The 20,894-nt window shown below is 38.0% G+C and overlaps 1 protein-coding gene across 5 annotated transcripts in view; it reads left to right on the top strand.

Annotated features, from left to right (window-relative positions):
- The window catches only part of Carmil1 (capping protein regulator and myosin 1 linker 1), a 285,478-nt gene that overhangs the window by 197,578 nt on the left and 67,006 nt on the right, over positions 1–20,894 (top strand). For all 5 annotated transcript variants that reach the window (XR_007211220.1, XM_048348358.1, XM_048348357.1 and 2 more), the window contains 7 exons: positions 3,054–3,135; positions 4,057–4,156; positions 4,258–4,312; positions 7,171–7,343; positions 9,860–9,928; positions 13,391–13,484; positions 17,709–17,807. Coding sequence is in view for 4 of the 5 variants with exons in the window: in XM_048348358.1 (XP_048204315.1) it covers positions 3,054–3,135; positions 4,057–4,156; positions 4,258–4,312; positions 7,171–7,343; positions 9,860–9,928; positions 13,391–13,484; positions 17,709–17,807 (672 nt within the window). In the remaining variant the exon portion in view is untranslated. The remainder of the gene's footprint in view (positions 1–3,053; positions 3,136–4,056; positions 4,157–4,257; positions 4,313–7,170; positions 7,344–9,859; positions 9,929–13,390; positions 13,485–17,708; positions 17,808–20,894) is intronic.

Raw genomic sequence — 20,894 nt, 5'->3', positions numbered from 1 at the left:
CATGCAAAGCAAATGACCATCATCTAACATGGTAGTTGAGCTCTTCAGGAGGTGGGAGAACTCTTGAATTAAAAATTCAAAAGTCTATAGAAAGCTTAGAAGTTAAGCAAATTATTTTTAAAGGAGTCATGTGTCAGGTCCTTTTATTATTCTTTCTCATCTTCCCTGGTGACTTATCCTGTAGATCTTAGATTCTCCTAAATTCCCCTAAAAGAGGCATTTCATACTCAGTCAGTGAATAGAAAGTTATGCTTTATGCTATACTTCCTTCACAGTGAAGAAATCTATACTTCATGCTGTTATATTATCTGTGGGTGTTTATACATTAGGTAGTTGCTTTCCTATAACAAGAGTAACATTTTTATTTAGAGAACTAAATCTAAAGTTTTGGCCTTCCTGCTTTTCGATCTGTGAAGATTAAAGTCCTGGTTCTGAAATTAATCTTACATTTACAGAAAAAATCCACTCTTCTGTATTCCTTAAGGCATTTCATCTTGATTATGTTATCACTTTGTCTTAATTTCCTTGGTCATGTAATATCTAAAAAAATGATCTTTCTAAATGTGGAAAATGACTCAGTGTAGTCATGGATGACAAAGGATACCATTTCAAAGGGCAAGTGATTTGAAATCAAAGGCCCCCTTTAGCTTATGAAAATGGCTTGCTTTCTTTTGACCTATTTCTTACCTGTTGACTGAGGATAATAATAGTTTTAAGAGACAGCCTTTGGCGCATTGCCATAGGTTGGGTCCAACATATGTGAGCCATTATCTGGAGGGAGAATGGGGAGAGATCTTCGTTATCTGAAGAGGATCCTTATTTAGTCTATTTCAACTTACAGTATAGGTTAATGCCTAAGTTTCTTTTTTTTTTAGGTTTATAAATATTCTGTCTCCACCAAAACACTTTCTTTTCTTTTTTTTTTACCAAAACATTTTCTAGAATTGCTTTCAAAACTATTTTACATCTTTCAAGGAGGATGAATCTCATTAAATTATAGTCATAGCTGATTTTTGGATGGGAAACAGTATTCCCTTCATGGCCAGATATGCCTCTGAATGGCTGATCCTGATTTCACTCTCAAAGGCTACAATCTAGCAGTGGTACAGATATGCAAAGAAATGGGTGCTCAGTTGCTCTTGAGAAGAATTCCTAAAGAAGAGTTTCAAAGCTGTTTCATAAGCTAGTATCATCTCTGGGTCTCCATCTCCTAAAAGGGAACAGTAGATATACATTCAGATCTGATTTTATTTTGTTTTGTTCTGTTTCTGTCTTGTATTGTTAGAGGCAGGACTCTTTCCCTTTTATAGCACAGGCTGGCCTTAAACTAAAAATTCTCCTAGAGGATCTGGGATTGCAAGTGGGCCCTCTCACACCTTACTGTAATGTGCTTTAGAAAATCAAATTACTTCTTAGTCCCATCTCAGGAGAAGAACAGATAAAGGCTGAAAATGAGTTCTTTAAGCTTATTCTCCTTCTAAGTGCCAGAAGAATCTTTGATATTTCAGGGAAAATGCAAAAGGTCAAGGTGTTTAAGTGGTGGTTCCATTGGGAACATGCTTGTAGATGATTCCATGATTCATTGCCATTGATAATGAATAGAAAATGAGCACCAGATATTAGACTTTGAAATGAGCAGGGCATTTCAATAAAGGAGTAGAAACTTTCAAGGTAATTCTTCTGTTTAATCTACTGCTCATTCAACCAGACTGGAGGTAAGCATTGTTCTTCTTGTGTCCCTTACCTGTTGGGCCTGATACGGACTGCAAAACTGCAAAGGCTGTGCATATGAAACCATATCATATATGCAACCTGGGGAAGACCTCATGTATAACAAATGACATTTTTAAAATGTGATTTGGCATAATACCCTGATAGGAGTTGGACATTTGAAATAGATACTAATTGGTATTTTTTTTGTATCATAAGAGAAAACTGCATTCTTGAGTGTTATGTGTGAAAATCCCCCACATAATTTTTTTAATGGAGACTATAGGAGAAAAACAGGTAATGCGAAGGTCACTTTATATTTAAATTTTTAAAAATACCCTATGTTTGTAATTGGCAAATGATCTTGAGGTAGGGAAGGGTTCTTAAAGATTCTGGGTTTTAATTTTCTTTTCTTCCTTCTCTAAGCTATGGATATATGAGTGTAACTCAAAGTTCTGAGTATTTTCTAAAATGATCCACTTTCTATGAGTGAGGGGACATTTCCTTTGAAAGAAGCATAATTTATTTTTAGCGTTTTGAAAAGTGTTCAACAGTTCAGGCACAGTACCTCACAAGCCTTCTTCTCTTTGATCTGAGTTTCTTTTAAATAATCCTAGTGTGTGAGAAAAAAATTTTAAAACCAGTTTTACAGGCACACATACCCACATGGCTCAATTATGCAAATTTATTTAAAAGGATTTTCATTTATAGTAATGGAAAAGCTTTTACTATTGTTGGAAAGCTTTACCTATTGGGGAAATTTTAGGCACCTAGTAACGTATAAATTTAATTGAATACTCCTGGTAACTGGAGATTCGTTATTTTCTTGAAACATTTTTATTTTTGTCTCAGGGACACATTTTAGTTATAAATATTTCTTTAGACTTTTGGCTTTTTTCACTGTGTTGAGAGAGACTTCGACTTCTTTATTTTTGTTCTGCCTGCTACTGATCATGTCTTTTATTTTTCTCCTTGTGCTTTCTGTAGCTTGGCCACTGTGTAAGTACTCTGAGGTAGTAAATGAGGGATATCTGATTATTTTTAGGTGCTGGAAAACATACCAGTTTCACCTGTGCATGTTACCCATCTCAGTAAAGAGTATAAAGTTAATATAATTAGCTTAAGTTTTAACTTAAATTATTTAAGTTAACTTAAATGTTTTATTTTCCGTACCATCAGTGATGGTAACTTTTTGTCATTGATAATAGCTTGATTTGGTTTTAAGGTAGATAAGCTTTTTAGATTTATTTTTGTTGTTGGCATGTATCTGTCCTATTTTTAAGCTTTGGTTATAGTTAAAGTAGGGTGAAGACTTGACTTTGTGTTTGGTTTTTTTTCTCTAGCTGAGGTCAGGAGGGGCTCAAGTCTTGGAAGGCTGCATTGCTGAAGTGCACAATATTACCTGCTTAGACATCTCAGACAATGGTGAGTCAGAAAAGAAATGGAAATGCTATTTGAAGCAAGTCAAGAAAGAGAAAATAACATAGCCAAATCTAGACTTAACAACTTAATAAAAAATTATTGCATTTGTTGATTAAGAGAGCTTTTCATAGAGTTTATTTGTAGAAGAGATGAGTGCCAGTGTATCACTAAGTTGATGTCCATGGCTAAATATACAGTACAATAACTCCTTAAATAATAATAACATCCATACTTTGGTAAAACCTGAGCCCAGCTTTTTTTTCCCATTCTTGGTAGTAGTAAAACTATGCTCTTTATTTGTTCAAATCCTTTTTTTTTTTTTTTTTTGGCCAGTCCTGGGCCTTGGACTCCGGGCCTGAGCACTGTCCCTGGCTTCTTCCCGCTCAAGGCTAGCACTCCGCCACTTGAGCCACAGCGCCGCTTCTGGCCGTTTTCTGTATATGTGGTGCTGGGGAATCGAACCTAGGGCCTCGTGTATCCGAGGCAGGCACTCTTGCCACTAGGCTATATCCCCAGCCCCAAATCCTCTTTAATAGGTTCAGTTTTGCTGATTGTAGTGACGTATTATGAACCTGTTGAATCTCCATAGAAAACTTTGTTTACAGTTACCTACCAATAAACAATAGGTTGGGATCTTACATAAAGATGGAGAAAGATGAGATTCTGCTATTATCTAGTCTCAAATCCTGCTGAATTTATTTAGTCACTGATTGTACAAGAGGTTTAGGTAAGTCTTAGGGAATGAGTTTATCTCTGTGAACTAATTGGACTTGAAAAGAGAGCAGTAAGTTCCTTTGACAATAAAAGATTAGAATCCCTGGACTCTGAGCATGGTACAGGAAGTTGTTCAATTATGTGTCACCAGCTGAGAAGTCATTTATACACATGTATTTTGATTCTCTACTTACTCTTGATTCTTTCCAGGTTTAGAATCTGACCTATCTACCTTAATAGTGTGGCTCAGTAGAAACAGATCAATACAGCACCTGGCGTTAGGCAAAAATTTTAATAATATGAAATCCAAGTAAGAATTTTGAATTTTTTTATATGACAATGATGACAATAACCAGCCTCCTGAAAACTTTTGATTTCATTCCACTGTCCACATCTTTAAAATCTCTCTAGAAATCTGACACCTGTATTGGACAACTTAGTACAGATGATTCAAGAAGAAGACTCAGTGAGTATTATTTTAAATACTTTTGATTAAAATCTTTTGTTTGCAGCCATTTTCTTACTATTTCTACTGGGTTAATGCTCAGATAATTTTATTTATGTTGTATGTTGTTACTTTTTTGATGCAATAAATCTTCTTTAATACAGTTATAGAATATTTAAAATTTTATTCTTCATTCAATTCATTGCTAAAGGAAGATTGTATATAATAGAGTTTTTAAAGTATAAATTGACTCCTGAGCCTATCTTTTAATTTACCTAACTAGCTAATACAGTAATCTGCAGGCAATCTTACTGACTTTTTGACCTTAATATAATACTGAGAAACACTGTGATACTGGTTTGGACTTCATCAAGTGAATATGTGGAATGTTATGGCTCCCATCTTAAATTGCTTCTTGAGCTCTAGGAATCCTCCTGGTATTTTAATCCCCTGTAGTTGCTTCTGGCCAAGACTTAGTTCAGGGTAAAGAAATTTAATTTTAAATCATATCCTATTTTGCTTCTCTTTAAAATGCATGACAACAATAAAGAATATTTTACAAAATAGGAGTACTCTATCATGGATTCATTTAGTTTAGAACTGGTATGTCATACCTTTTATTGCATAAATATTCTTTGTAAGATTTTTTTGACCCTTTCCTGTCAAAATTTTATTTGGTTAAATTATGCAGCTTTTAGATTTTCTAAAAGTCCAAATCAATTTGTATTCCTTCTGTGACGAATCACATTTGTGTTTTGGTCCAGCTGTTCTTATAGGTCATCAGGTGATTCTTAAAATTCATCAGGTGAAGTATGTTACATTTTGAAAAATTTTCCCCTCTTGAATTCTTGCCAGGAATTAATAGCAAATCCTATTAAAGGAATCTGCTGACTTCTCTGAGAAAGTTAGGGGGCCTATGGGTAGAGGGACTGAAACTTGCCCTGTCTTCACCTTCCTATTGGTGGCAAGAATTCTGTCCTCTGGCCTTTTGGCAAGAATTTCTAACCTGTGGGCTGAAAAATTAAACTCATTCTTTAATGAAGCCAAATACTTCTCTTTAACCACATATTCTGGTAAACCTGACTTTTCAGAATTGCACTATTTGTTTTACATACTTAATTTGATCTTTCACCACTCTGCTTTACATATGTTTAATATTTTCCAATATTGGCCCATTTTAAAGAAATCAGGGAAACTAATGCTGTAGAATCATACATGTTTTTCCTCAACTATGTATTTCCTAGCACGGAGTTTGGAGAATTTTATATTGTATGGGAAGTGTGTATGTTTTATGTTTTGCTTATTTGCATAAGGATCTCCAAACTTCCTGTAATTTTAGAAATCTCTTACATAAAGTTAATGTTGATATTTAGATTCATGTAAGAACTTATTTGCAGATGGTAAAGTTTACGGCATAAGTAAATTGTGTGACGTTTTGCTACTGGGCTGTATAATGAATCCTTTTTTATTTTTGTGCCACTTAAAAGTAGATATCTTTTTTAAAAAAGCAATCATATTAGATTTCCCCCACTATTTTTGAATGGGTATTGTGCAAAACAATTCAAAATCAATAGAAGTTGAGAGTTGTGATAAATATTCCACAGAACACTAGTACAGTTGGGCTTATTTTTTGTTTTCTTTATTTAAGCTTTTGACATATGCAGAAGTAATCTCTTCTTTTGATATTCTTTGTTTCTGTAGAGCTTATTTTTTAACAGCTCATGGGATAACTTGCTCAGAATCATAATATATATTCAGTTTCACAATCTAGACAGCATGGGCTCCATTGTTCCTTTTTGTTTGTTTTTGCCAGTCCTGGGGCTTTAACTCAGGGCCTGAGCATTGTCCCTGGCTTCCTTTTGCTCAAGGCCAGCAATCTACCACCTGAGCCACAGCGCCACTTCTGGCTTTTTCTATATATGTGGTACTGAAGAATTGAACCCAGGTCTTCATGTATGCGAGGCAAGAACTCTACCACTAGGTCATATTCCCAGCCCAGGCTCCGTTGTTAACTTCAGCTAAAGACATTGATTTTCAAGTTGCTGCACCCAGGCTTATGGGATAGTAACGTTGAGGGTGAAGTCAGCAGAGAATCTTGTTCTGAACTATTACCTACAAACCCATATTGTAACAAACCAAACAGAATCTCAGATTAACCACATTAAATTATGAAAAGAAATAGTAAGAATTCAGATAGTAACATTATGTTGAAGTGCAATAAATCAAAGAGGGATGACCTTATAAATATTCTGACTTCAGAATTGCATGTGTTAGGCATTAATGACTCTGCCTCTTCTTTGTAGTTAATTGGGGTGTAGTAGAATTTGAATGTGGTACTGGAATTGGTGCTTGCTCCTTTGGTGAGTTGGCAGTGTTCCAGTATTAAGAAGAAGCCATTATATATCATTTCCTTGGTATCTGGATAGAGATTGTTGAAATGATGAGAGATGTGATTGTGGTTTTTGATTAAAGCAATCAATATAGTTTTTGTTGGTGTTTTATTTAAAATACTAAGTGGCCCACATCCAAAGCATATCTAGTTGCTTTTCCATTTGCCTGAATGTAAGATGTTAAGAAAACTAAAGGCACCTTTATGGGAGCCAACGCTATGTGAGTCTAAACATAAACAGACTACAAGCTGAGTTGTGGACTTTTTCTGTGTGAAATATGGAGATTTTGAACCCAGAGCTTTGCACTTTCTAACCAAGCCATGGAGCCAAGCCTCCAGCCCTGATTTTTGCTGGTTGTTATTGAGATAGGCTCTTAATTCCTATGTGGGTATGATCTGCCTGTGTTGGACTTCCGGTCTAGCTAGGATAATAGACATGTGACACGGCCTTCCATTCTTCATTGAGAAGGACTCTTGTTTTACTCCACAGCCTCTGCAGTCCTTGTCCCTAGCTGACTCCAAACTCAAGACTGAGGTCACCATCATCATCAATGCCCTGGGAAGCAACACTTCTCTGACCAAAGTGGACATCAGTGGGAATGGGATGGGGGACATGGGAGCAAAGATGCTGGCCAAAGCCCTGCAGATCAACACCAAGCTCAGGTAGGTGGGACCTGCCCTAGAATGGGAGAGCATGTGCGCTTACAGAACTAGCTGTGTCAGGGAGGGCAGCTAGGAAGTAGAGATGATATTTTTAAATCTTACGAGAATATGAAGGATGGTGTTCCCAACATTTACATGTAGTAATTCTTCAAAAGGTTGTAAAACCCCACTGAGAGTTGTGGTTTCTTTCTTTTTTTTAAACTTTTGATATATTTTTTTATTTATTAATTAAATTTTGTTGACAAGGTGTTGTGCAAAGGGGTACAGTTACATAACAGGGCAGTGAGTACATTTCTTGTGATACCTTACAACCTCGTTTTTCTTTCCCTTCCCTAGGTCAGGTAGGCATATATAAAATACCCCGTGTACCAAAAACATATACACTAGCCACGTGGCATACGCCAAAGGAAATTCAGGTAGAACTTTAAATTTAACGTCAACAATAGAGTTTGCTTATCCTTGTCTTATATGATCATACATATATAGCTTTTGAGCTATTGTGATCCACTGAGAGGTCTAATTTAGACCTTTTTATGTTTATTTTAGCAAGGGAGCCAAAGACCTAAGTAACACCGTATCCCAAATGGATCTGATAGATCTGTACAGAGTTTTTCACCCTACAGAGACCCAATACATCACAAGGCATCACAAGGCATAGACCCAGGTCACATGATGGTATGGTATGAAGTTCAGAGGGCTTGGATAGTCCTATCTGTGTGGACAACCCTTGGAGTCCACATAGCCACTCTCTTTAGCTGCCCATGATCAGTCTACAATCCTGGCATCTCCAAATTACTGATGTGTCCAGTGCAGATCTGGCTTCACTTTCACAACTTCACACATCACCCTGTCAGGGGGGTAAGATGCAATTTGAATGGTGTATTGGTAGGATGTTTCATTTTCTGCAAAAGTCACAGAGTTGCTTGTACAAGCTATGTAGGTCATAACATAACTAGGCAATAGAATTTGTAGGCCTTTGTTGATCACAATGTCCTTATTCAACATCTTGTACGTGGTGTGATACCAAGGTCTCCCTCCCTTGCTGACATAATGACTTAAAACACAAGGCATATGAGAGGTTTACTGGTTCAAAGGCAAATTCACTTTGGACTTTAACTTGTTGCTTGGCAGTTTTCATCTATAATGTTTCCTAAGCATGACTGATTTTTTTTTCCCTCTTACCCTTCTCTCCTGTTCCCTCTTCTTGTTTGGCAGTGCTTGGGTTTGAACTTAGAGCCTTGTATTGTTAGGCAGGTGCTCTACCATTTGTGCCCTATCCTCAACCCTTTTTGCTTTTACTGTTTTTCAGTAGGGTTTTTCATTTATGTTCAGGTGCAGGCCAAACCATGATCCTTCTATTTATACTTTCTGTATAACTGAGATGACAGCCTTACACCTCCCTGTTCAACATTTTATTGGTTGAGATAGAATCTCATGAACTTATTTCTCCTTGGCCTATAGCCCAAATCCTCCAAATTTCAGCCTCCCAAGTAGGTAGGATTACAGGCATGAGTCACTGCACCAGGTAAACATGCCTTTTCTTAAGGCCTAGTTATGCCTTCACCTTGTAGTTATCCATTATTCAGAAAGATCAGGTTTCACCTCTTAGTCTCATCAGTCTGGTAAGTAAAGAGTTAACCATCATTCCTCCCTTGGAGCTCCTTATTAATATTTCCTTTTCTTAGCATAAGACAGAATCTGAGCCTTCTTTCTAAACTTTAGTCAAAAGGCCAGACAAGCAGCAATATCTTTGAAGGTTAGCGCGGTTACAGAGAAGGTCATTAAGATTAGGGCTCCAGAAACCATCAGTTGTGGGACTGGGGATCATCTAGTCAAGTGGAAACAATTCTCACTTGTCAAGGTTCTCTGACCAGTTCTAAAATACCTTGGAACTATACATATTCTGAATGTAAAGTAATACTTTTCCCCTTTTGTGCTTAACAAGTCAACAACTTGTATAGTAGCAAAGACCTTGCCAGCACATTGAGCAAAGTTCTCAGGATTGATCACAGAAGGGTAGAAACTGGTGAAAATGTAAGAGGATATGGAGAAAGTCTCAGTACCTGAAGTTGCATAGGTTTCTCATCTTTTACAAATTACTATCTTTTTTGCAAATAGTTTCTAATACTGTTGGGAAGATAAATGAGGAATCAGACATTAGGGCTTTCTAGATGAAAAAAGGTGTTGCAGTGTTAAGTGTTCTGCTTTTAGGTATAGTGTTTTTACCTTACTCAAGTGATAAATAAAGAACAAAATGTTGGAATTGATGATGGAGCCCAGCAATAGAGCACATGTGTAGAACGCATGAGACCCTGGGTTTAATTCCACCAGCTCCCCAAAAGAACATAATGTATTCACCCTTGTGTTTGAAATGAAGTTGATCACTATTCTTTGCTCACATAATGATGTTGTTATGAAATACATCTTCTTGCTCATAGGATATTGATACCCAATGAGAGAAACATTTTCTTCACTTCTAACAATCTAATCACTTCTATGATTTGGTTTTTAAACAGGACTGTAATATGGGACAAGAACAACATCACTGCACAAGGCTTTCAAGATATAGCAGTTGCTATGGAAAAGTAAGTTTGAATAGATTCCGTTGTGAAAAAATACAAGAGAACCAGTGGTGTTGGTATGATATGTGGAACAGTAGAAGCAGTAATACATTGGGGACTATATCTGGGTCCCTGTTCTATGTACTGAGGCAGCTTTAGGGCCTTGGAAGACATTGACTATCTCCTGAAAAGAATGCTAGAAATTGGTTTTGCTGGCCTTTTATATTCTTATATTTCAACCTAAAAAATAATCAAGATCCCCCAAAGAATAACGTTTGTCTGGAAATAGCAAAACATTACAGTGGGAATACATGGGCCTTTGTAAACTATGCGTACATTCAAACGAGTTGAGACAGGCAAAACTTTTTGAGGAACAAAGGGAGATATTCACTGGACCTACTTAGATTCAAAGTTGGTTAATCTTAGAGTCCCAAGGTGGGAGATGAGATCAGCTCATTTGTGGAGTTTCTTTTGTGGGTCAAATGTTCTGTCCAAAACGTGTTGTGTCAAGTTTTGCAATCGAGTTTTGTTTTGAAATACTGTCTCACTGTGTAGCCAAGGCTCATGAGCTTCCTTCCTTAGTCTCCAAAGTGGTGGGATAACAGGCCTTCACCACCACAGCTGGCTGTTGTAACCTTAAAGAACAATAAAGTGTCTGGGCACTGGGTGGCTCACATCTGTGATCCTAGCTCCTCAGGAGGCTGAGATCTGATAACCACGATTCAAGCAAGTCCAGGCAGAAAAGTCCAGAAGACTCTTAATCTCCAATTAGCTACCAAAAACCAGAAGTGGAGCCATGGCTCAAGTGGTAGAGGTACTACTAGCCTTGAGTAAAAAAGCTCAGGCCCTGAGTTTAAACCTTCAAGCCCCAGCACACAGAGACAGACAGATAGACAGACAGACAGACAGACACACACACACACACACACACACACACACACACGGCAGAGATAAACTTTGTTAGAGAAATATGTACATAATACTAGGATGCAAGTAGAATTTCTGAGAAAGAATCTCTCATGGGACTTGAGAATGTAATTGAATCAGTATTTACCTCTGACAGGTCCATCGGAGCCCTTCACTTCCTTGTTTTAGTTTGCCTGAGTCTGACAAGAACTTAGTCATCTTGCTATCCATCAACTTTCATAGATTATAAAGGCAGAAGTGGTCAAAAGCAGAGTCTTAGCATTCAAATGTGGTGGGAGAAAGAGAACCATAGATAAAAGACGCTTCCACAGGAAAGGGGAGGAAGTGCTCACTCATGTGTGTTTCCACAGATTTTCTTGTGTTGGGAGGGCTCTGGGAAGATCTCTTTGGCCCAGTGTGGTATTTGAGACACAATTAGGAGCTCTTCATTCATTCTCATTTTGCTAACCATGGGCCATCGTTAAATAAGGGGAAGGATCTTACGCTATTAAGTCAACATGATCCCCTCCTCCCAGAGCCCTTGAGGATTATGGAACCACCCATTACAGCTCCTTCTACAAATCTGAATCCCTGTGTTATTTATATACAACTGCATTTGGGTGCTAATGTCACAGTGGCCACAGTCTTGTCATAGTGCTAACCCAGAGTGGAACTTACAAGAAACCTGAGCATGCACACTCAACCCTCAACATTACCAGATGGGCAACAGTCTCCCTGGATCCCACTCTGTCATGTGTGCTGTCTCCAAGATACCAGTGCTTTAAAATCACATTTGGTTTAAATAAGCTATGCTGATCTGTAAGATGATAGAAATTGGATGAGGGAAAGGAAAGTCCTCAAGGCTATAAAAAAAGACATATTTTTCTTGTAGTTCCAGTTAGCTGGCTCCTTTTAGGACAACCAAACAACTTTGCTGAAACAAGGCTGCAATAAAAATTACCAATGTAGAAATAATCGCCTTTCCGTTACCATTCTACATTAAGTCATCCTGTAAGTTGGACAGGATGAATATTGTATTTATGAAATAACGCCCACCTATTACTATTATTATAAGAGAATTATTTTCTTAATTTCTTCATAATACTGTATTTTAAGAATTAGTTATTAGCAGGGTACTGGTGGGGGTCATACCTGTAATTCTAGCTACTCAGGAGGCTGGGATCAGAGGATCACAGTTGAAAGCCAACATGAGCAGGAAAGTTTGTGAGACTCTTATCTCCAGTTAACCATCAAAAAGCCAGAAGTAGAGGTTGGACTCAAATGGTAGAGTGACAGTTTTTGAGAACAAAAAGCTGAAGGATAACACCCAGGCCCTGAGTTCAAGCCCCATTATGAGCACAAAAAAGGAATCAGTTATTAATTTACTCATCAGTAGCAGTCATCTTAAATGTCCATTAGACAAACACCATTAGTAATGCTTATTGTTTGCAGATCTAAGACAAGGCAATGCACTGTGAAGTTCCAGTGCATAAGGAGAACAACTCAATTGCCACCAAAAGAATCCTTCTTCTTGAGTACCAGGCTATAGAAATGGACAGATGCAATTCAGAATTGGAGGAAGAAGACATGCACTATATAGGGAACAGATGTTAGTGGTTATTTGGGTACATGCCACTTTGAAGCAGTCAGGGGCCTGTCTTGGAGTTCTGTAAGTCTTCTCACTCAAAATGACTTAATTGTCTAACCAGCCTGCCAATAACAATGACATAATATATGGTCTGCACTCCAAAATTGTTTCATGTGGATTTTAGACCCAGCTGAAGCTAAAAGCAAGCCAAAAGGACTCTCAGGGGTCACAGGGTGTTTAGCCAGGCAGGACACCTTTTCCTAGTGCCATATTCTAGAGACAGTCACTACTTGAGGGCATATACTAATGGCTTTGCTTTTCACACACATGGTTTTATTTGTTCTACTATTCATTTGGGTCCAGTGTAGCAACCCAAGTTCATTCAGAGCTATGGGTTACTAAAACTTATGCAGCAAGTTGCTGGTGGATATTTTTTCCTACGCTTTCTTTTAGTTAATCTTTCTGATTCCCATTGGAATTGTTTTGCTTGATGTGCTTCAAAACAACAACCACACTCTTCAATGCTGTGTTATTTGGGGGGAGAGGGGTTGGTCGTGGGGCTTGAATTCTGGGCCTGGGCACTGTCCCTGAGCTCTCCAGCTCAAAACTACTGCCTACCACTTTAGCCACAGTGCCACTCCGCTGTACTGGTGGTTAATTGGAGGTAAGAGTCTCACAGACTTTCCTGCCTGGACTGGCTTTGAACAGCGATCCTCAGATCTCAGCTAGAATTACAGGCATGAGCCACCAGCTCCCGGCATATTGCTGTGTTAATTTTATAAGATGAATGAACAAGGTGATGTATGTGTACATACTAAAGACTAATCTGCTCTCTGTGTAGCAGATAGGTAGGGATTTGGTGATCTGGTGACTGAGATGTTTTTTAACCTAGTCTTGCAGCTACTAGCTGTCTTTTTGGATTGTAAAAGCAGATTGCTGAATTAAAGATGGCAGAAAGTTATTTTTAAAAGAGTATATAATTTTGCCTTTAGGAACTACACATTGAGATTTATGCCAATTCCCATGTATGATGCTTCTCAAGCTCTAAAAACGAATCCTGAGAAAACAGAAGAAGCTCTACAAAAGGTACTGAAAAATCAATAGCTCAGTTACAAGAAAAATCACTTTAGAATTGTGCCAGTAATGATTCTGAATGTACAAATAGCACTTTGTTATTTTATAAAGCGATCTATTTTTTAACATGTATTTTTAAGATCACGACTGGCATAATGCATGACTGGGGGAAGAATAAAATTGTGAAGACTAAAACTTGTCAGAATTTCAGTGGAATGCAATAACAGTCTTTCGGCAAAACCATGTTGGAGCCAGAGCTTAGATAACTTCCCAATCGTTCTTTGAGAGTATGAGGAATTGAATGGCAGTTGGCACAACTCTTTCTGCCTCCCTGTATGAGCCTCAACAGCTACAACTTTTCCTCGCTTTTGATGGGGAGACAGTGCTGGGCTTGAACTCAGCTTGGGTGCTGTTCCTTTACCTTTTCTCTCAAAGCTGGTACTCTACCACTTACGCAACAGCTCCACTTCTGGCCTTTTGATGATTATCTCAAGATGAAGTTCTCACAGACTTTAATGCCGAGGCTGGATTCAGAATGCAGTCTTCAGATCTCAGCTTCCTAAGTAGCTAGGATCACAGGTGTAATAAGCACTGGCCCTGGATTTTTCCTCTTTATAAAGAAGTTCAGATTATTTTTGAGACCCCACTTCATGATCTGTAAAATGCATACTATGCATGGATAAACATCAACATCTATAAGTGCATCAAAATCCATATGCACATCTACTCTTGCTAACAAACTTGGAGGATAATGGATTCCTCTCCTCGAGGGCCTCGGTGTTTTCTGGTGACTTAGACTTCATTTCTGGTCTAGGCTTAGGTACCTGCCCTTTGAGTCATTCTCTCCCATCTTTTTCTTTATTATTGCTACTTTGATTTCCATTTTTGGATGTGCTCAGTATCCCACCCAGAGAAGTCTGTTCCACCTATGGTGCTGCTTGGGGAGCTCTGGAATTCTTTATTCTCTCTTTGGCAAGTCTCTTACGCTTGATTTTTCCCTTTCCCAGGTTGACCAATTTGTTAGCTCTCTTCTTTCTATTCCATACAGATACTTTTCTTCACATCTTATCATTTCTCACCTTGACCATTGCCACATTTGGCTCCTCTTGTCTCTTTTCCATGTTGTGGTAAAGAAAATTTCAGGATAAAACTGGGCAGACTAAAAGCTTTACACCCTCCTTCCAGGTCTCCTTAACATAGAGAATTTTGCCTAAGATCTGCAATCTCCCCACCTCCCACTCCATTTCTTACCAACTCTTAACTTCAGTTTTATTCCACTTCATGGAACTCAGAAAGGCAAATCACTGCACCTCAAAAACTGAGGTAGGATTTAGCAAGTCTGTTCAAAGCAGCTTTCTTGATTATGAGTCACTGTTCTATACTGTAGCCACTGTTGAGAATTTCCACGTCACCATGCATGTCTGCTGGGATTAAAATCAATTGTCAGGTCATCCAAAAATACTTCTTACAGCACCCTGTTCCCCAAGGAGGACAAGCCTCTCTCAGGATCCCCCTTGTTTCTCTGTGTCCTTGGTCTTGAGACATTGTTTTAAATTATCTGCCTTCACCTTCCTCCTCCTTCCCACCAACAGATCACAAATTCCTCGAAGGAAGAGCTTATGTATTTTTCATATTTTTAATTCTTGGCAGCTAGTATAGAACCTGGAATGCATGCTTAAGTACTTCCTGGACATTTGTTAAATAAAAAGAAGTAAGATGGGGTGGAATAATCGCTGGTATGACATAAGAAATCATCCATGTTTTTGGATTCAAAAGATCTAACTTCAAAACAAACTATTCCCAGCTCTGTAGCATTCCATAAATTACTTGGTTTTTCTGAACTTCAGGGGTTTTTTTTTCAACTGTAGAAATGGGAAAACTAAAGCTAAGCCATAATTATGCTTAGCAGATGGTTAACATGGTTTGCATATGGGCGCCTGGCACTGTTTTACATGCTTCTCATAAATTAACATGTCATTCCTTAGGTAGCTCATGGATTGGGTTGTGTCACATGCCCATTTCTGCAGATAAGGATACTGAAGTGCAACAAGACTTAAGTAATTGGCCTATAGTCGCATGAGTATCAGACAAAGTGAAAACCAACATACAAATGTTAGATGTCTTTGATCTTTCTGAAGGGATTTTAGCCAGCTTAGAATAAAAGACATACTTTAGAGACATTTGGTTTCTGGTTTCAGATTTGCTTAACAATAATCACTTTCCCACACACAACTAGAAAAAAAAAGCCAAAGAAACTAGAAAATCAACACATTTCTTAGATTATCAATCACCCTGAGAAGTAGAGAGAGTGCCTTACTGACTCATAGCTAAGACCAGCTTTTCAGGAACAGAAGCTAGTAGAATCAGTAATTCGAAGACACATATATTATGTGCTAAAATGCTGGGCATTTAATATGGACTAGCCTAAGGGTTAAAATTTTGCCAGGTACTGATGGCTTATGCTTGTAATCCTAGTTACTCAGGAAATCCAAGGAACATTGTTCAAAGCCAGCCCCAGCAGGAAAATCTGTGAGACTCTTATCTCCAATTAACCAGCTCAAAGCCAGGACTAGAAATCACGGACATGCATGCACACAGAGTTAAACAATTCATGGAGGTTCATTTCTTATGGAGGCCCCAAGCCTTTCATGAATTTTCCTTCCAGAAATCCCATGTGGCTGTAACAGTATAGATTTTTTCTGTAGAAAAATTCCCTGTTAGGTTTCTGGCAGGAAGTTGGGGAGAAGTAATCATTTTTAAATACATCCAAAGCATTTGGTTCTACATGATGGAGACTTGCCTTTGTGGAAAAGTACTTCATCAGAGTTTCAGCTGGACAATTGACTTCCTCCATTTCCCCGCTTTCTCCACCACCCTCCTGCTAAGAATGAGAGTCAGGAGGAGGAGAAGACAGGGCCACACAAAACCCCAGCCTGGTGGACATGGGCCTATTGCATACTTCAGAATCTTTCTAGCAAAACATTTTCCACGGATGGTAGAGTCACCTTGGAAAGAGATGACTTCTTGGGAAACAGCAAGAGAAGGTTAATATGATATAATGTCAAGGCATTAATGTGTCATTTTAATGATTCATTTGGAGAGTCTTTTCATTTTTATAATTTCCCCACTTATGTTTAGTAGAAAGGTACATTTTGCTCTGCTTTATAGTTTCCAGGGATAATAGTAATTACCGTTTGTATTTTAATTGTTTCTAATTGCTATTAAGTAGCAGTCATTTTAGCATATGGAAAATGAGAATTAACATGTAACAATAATGAGAATGTCACAATTATTAGAAGTTTTTAACCAAGGGGCCGCAGAGACAAATTAAAAGCCAAATGGTTAAGCAATCTTATTAAAAGCAACCAAAAACAATAAGGTTGGGGGAGGAGGGGTTGAACCAGATGGTATAATTTACCATCTCAAATTATCCTTTGTAAAATATCTTTGTGGGTATCTATTGTTCTGAATAGTTAACTCTGCATTTTTTTGCACTCTGATATCCATTGTATATTTTTCTTTTTAGATGCTTTCTTTCAATCTAGTTATCACTTTCAAGTTTCAGTTTTTAAAAGAGAATATGTAAAAACTTACAGATTGTCAAACAACTTTAAGATCTCTCATATTCTATAGGTATCCATTTCATTTACTATAATTTCACAAAATCAACAGTTTCGAAACTGAAACAGTTTCGAACATGAAAAGCAGTTGAATTATTAAAATTACTATGTACCTTTGAATTGTACCAGCCTATATCTTTATATTATTATAGCTATTTCTTCCCATCTACCACCCCATTCCCTCTTCCTCCCCTCCCCTCTCCCAATAAAGAATTTTCTGATTTTCTTTTTAGGTAGTTACTGGTCAAATAAAGCTGGAGTTCAGAGATTATCATCCCTATTCCTTGGGGATATTTGTTTCGCTTCTAAACTGCTTAGTAGTTAAAAATTCAAGATGGAGGTCTTTGCTGACAAGTGATGAGAAGTCGTTGCATGGCATTTGTAACCCTTCCTCCACTAGAGTCATGCAGGCATTTCTCCAGTCACCTGGAAGTTAATTTTCTAAGGAAAAACACTGGTAATAAATCCCACCTTGTGTTTCGTGGGGTCAGGGTATTGGTACAAAGTGTCTGTCAATGCTTGAGTTTTACACCCAGGTACTGACTGTCTCACTGGTAACTTTTTTCTCTGTGGAGTCCACGTGTGCTCTTGAGAGATACTTGTGCTTAATTTCCAGATAGAAAACTACCTGCTACGGAATCACGAGACCAGAAAGTACCTTCAAGAGCAGGCTTACCGCCTCCAGCAGGGGATAGTCACCAGCACCACCCAGCAGGTAAGGAAGCACCTGCTACTTCCTCCCACTCACTCTTACCTGAGCCAGGTAATGGTAAATGACATATCATTCTCAGTGAGATGATGAAACTGGTTTCTGAAAATGACAGCACATGGTGACGTGTCTCCGCTACATAGAAGTATAAATAAGAGGATCGTGGTCCTCCTAGACTCAAGCAGTTATAATTTTGAAACCATCTTAAAGGGTTTAAAATGTTAACATAAACCTAGACAAGAAGGGGAAAATTGATTGTTTTTGCATTACCGATATAAAATTTTAAAGTCTTGGTATTATAAAAGTATTGAAAACAAGTTGGGAGTTGAAGATGAAATGTGAGTGCTAGCTAAAGTATGTTGAATGTTTCATTTACCTGTTATGGAATCGATTGTTAACTATTTTTTTTTCTTTGGTGCCAGTTCTAGGGTTTGAAGTCAGGACTTGGGTGCTGTTCCTGAGTGTTGGTGCTCAAAACTAGCACTCTAACACTTTGAGCCTATTTCCAGCCTGTATTTCCAGCTTTTTGGTAGTTAATTGGAGATAATGAGTTGTGTGGGCTAGCATTGAACCACGATTCATAGATATAAACCTCCTGAATAGTTAGGATTACTGGTGTGAGCCACCAGTGCCTGGCTTCAACTGGTACTTTTGATAATTAATAAATGAAAGATAAGGAGGTAAATCTGCTATTAAAACTGAAGATGGCAGCTACCAGAATAATTGTTATCTCTACAGATGAAAGAAACTGACTAACAGGGACTTTTTTGGTCATTTTAGAACACTTTGTATACTTTATAGTAGTCTCTTTTTCTTGTATAGGTGTCATTTCAGTTTTTGTGTTTTTTTTTTCTTGAGAATGTAAAAGGTATGTATACTAAAAAAATTAGCATTCCAGGTAGATAAAAGTGTTCAAGGTGACTGCTCCTGTAGGCACAGAGATTTGTGAAACATCTGTCCAGTCTGGTTACCTCAGCAGATGTGACTCAGTGAGTTCTATTCTGTTAGAGTTCTCACTAGTGTGTAAATGTTTTATGAGAGTATATATTATCTAAATGAAGAAAAGTAAAACAATAGGTACTGAGGAAATCACAAAGCTATGGATATTTGTAAAGCTGCAGAACTTTGGAGAAAGAAAACATTGTTTTGACTTTATCAGTATCTTAAAATATTGCAGTTTTATTTTCTGCAAGGGACTGATATCCACAAAGCACTTTATGGCTTATTATTATTTCCCAGGTTTAGTGTTTTAAACATTAAAAGCAGTGAGAGTAATGAAATGTTCCACATGAATATTTTCCTTGTGTTCTTTTATGAGAAAGCAAAATGCAGGCTTCTTTCTTAATCCAATACCTTTGTAGCTTTGTTTTCATTCAGAGGGGATCCTCCCCATCTAAAAAATGATCGCTGTATCAGTTTTTAATACGTATCTTTAAAACTAAGCATCGTCTTCCCAACTAAAAGGAAATTATACACAGGGGAAATATGTGGATATTTAATTTTACCTGGGTGGCATTGTTGTGAATGATTTGACATTAAGTGGTTAGAACTGGTAGCACCTTTTTCACTTTGGGGGATTTCCTAGGATTTTATGATTAGCTATTTCTAGACTTGAATCATTTCAGCAGCTTTAGGGAACACTTACCTTGAAGTTTTCAGGAACAAGAATACAAAAAGAACAGACTCTGTGAAGAGAGGCCCTGCCAACCCCTTATTAGCCAGGCTTATTGTCAGGTGACACCAAAGGAATCAGGGTGCTATAATGTGCATTGTGTAGCATGGAAGTCCCCTATGTGTTTGTTGTTGTCTAGGAACTTCGATTAGGAAAGGGTTTTTCTTTTTTTCTTTTTTTAAAAATAAGACTCATAATTCTCCCTCTGCTTTTCATTCCTTTTTTTTTTTTTTCACTTTACAAGCCCCCACAATTGGAAAACAGTATACATTTTGGCGGTAGAGGTGGGGGGGTAAGGAGGAGGAAAGCCTATGGCAAATATTTTAATCTTCCCAAGTCCAGGGTTTCTGCTGCAGCTCTTCACCTCTGCTTTGCTGCTGGGGGGCCGCAGGAAGAGGGGCGCACTCTGCACAGTACGTAAATGATGAGACTGGCTGTCCATCAAAACTTTACTCATGAAAACATGCCCAGAATGGCCTATCCTTTGCCAGTCCCAGCTCACTAGTCTTATCTCTTAACTCCCAAACTGAGCTGTTTACTCAATCAATGTATTTTTTTATTTTATGAGCAGACTTATATATATATATATATATATATATATATATATATATATATATATATATATATTTATTTATTTTTGCCAGTCCTGGGCCTTGGACTCAGGGCCTGAGCACTGTCCCTGGCTTCTTCCCGCTCAAGGCTAGTACTCTGCCACTTGAGCCACAGCGCCGCTTCTGGCCGTTTTCTGTATATGTGGTGCTGGGGAATCGAACCTAGGGCCTCGTGTATCTGAGGCAGGCACTCTTGCCACTAGGCTATATCCCCAGCCCCAGACTTTTATATTTGAAGCCATCAGATTGCTACTACTCATTGGCATTATAACTTTAAAAAAAAAAAAACGTTTTGGTCAGTTGTGGGGCTTGAACTCGGGGCCTGAGCACTGTGTCTGGGCTTTTTTGTTCAAAGCTAGCACTCTAATACAGTAAGCCACAGCTCTATTTCTGGTTTTCTGGTGGTGTTAATTGAATATAAGAGTCTCAGGGACTTTCCTGCCGAGGCTGGCTTTGAACCACTATCCTCAGATCTCAGTCTCTTGAGTAGCTAGTAGTATAGGCATGAGTATCAGCAACTGGCCACATTGTAACCTTTTGAAACACTATTCCTTGTCTTTGCATATCCCCATGACCTCCTCATCACCAAGTCCTACAGCCTTTTCTCTTTTATCCTTTCATTATTATTGTTGTTTTGTTGCTATTATTATTGTTGGTTGTACTGGGTTTGAATTTAGGGCCTTAAACTTGAAGGTGCTATACCATTTGAACTGTATCTTAGCCTTTTTTGCATTAGTTATTTTAGGGTCTCATTTCTTGTCCAATCCTGCCTGGACCATGATGCTCCTCTATATGCATCTCATGTACTTG

Source organism: Perognathus longimembris, chromosome 6, assembly GCF_023159225.1.
Source record: "Perognathus longimembris pacificus isolate PPM17 chromosome 6, ASM2315922v1, whole genome shotgun sequence".
Taxonomy (NCBI): Eukaryota; Metazoa; Chordata; class Mammalia; order Rodentia; family Heteromyidae; genus Perognathus; species Perognathus longimembris.
The sequence above is the reverse complement of the archived record's forward strand: the minus strand, read 5'-3'. Positions and strand labels throughout refer to the sequence as shown.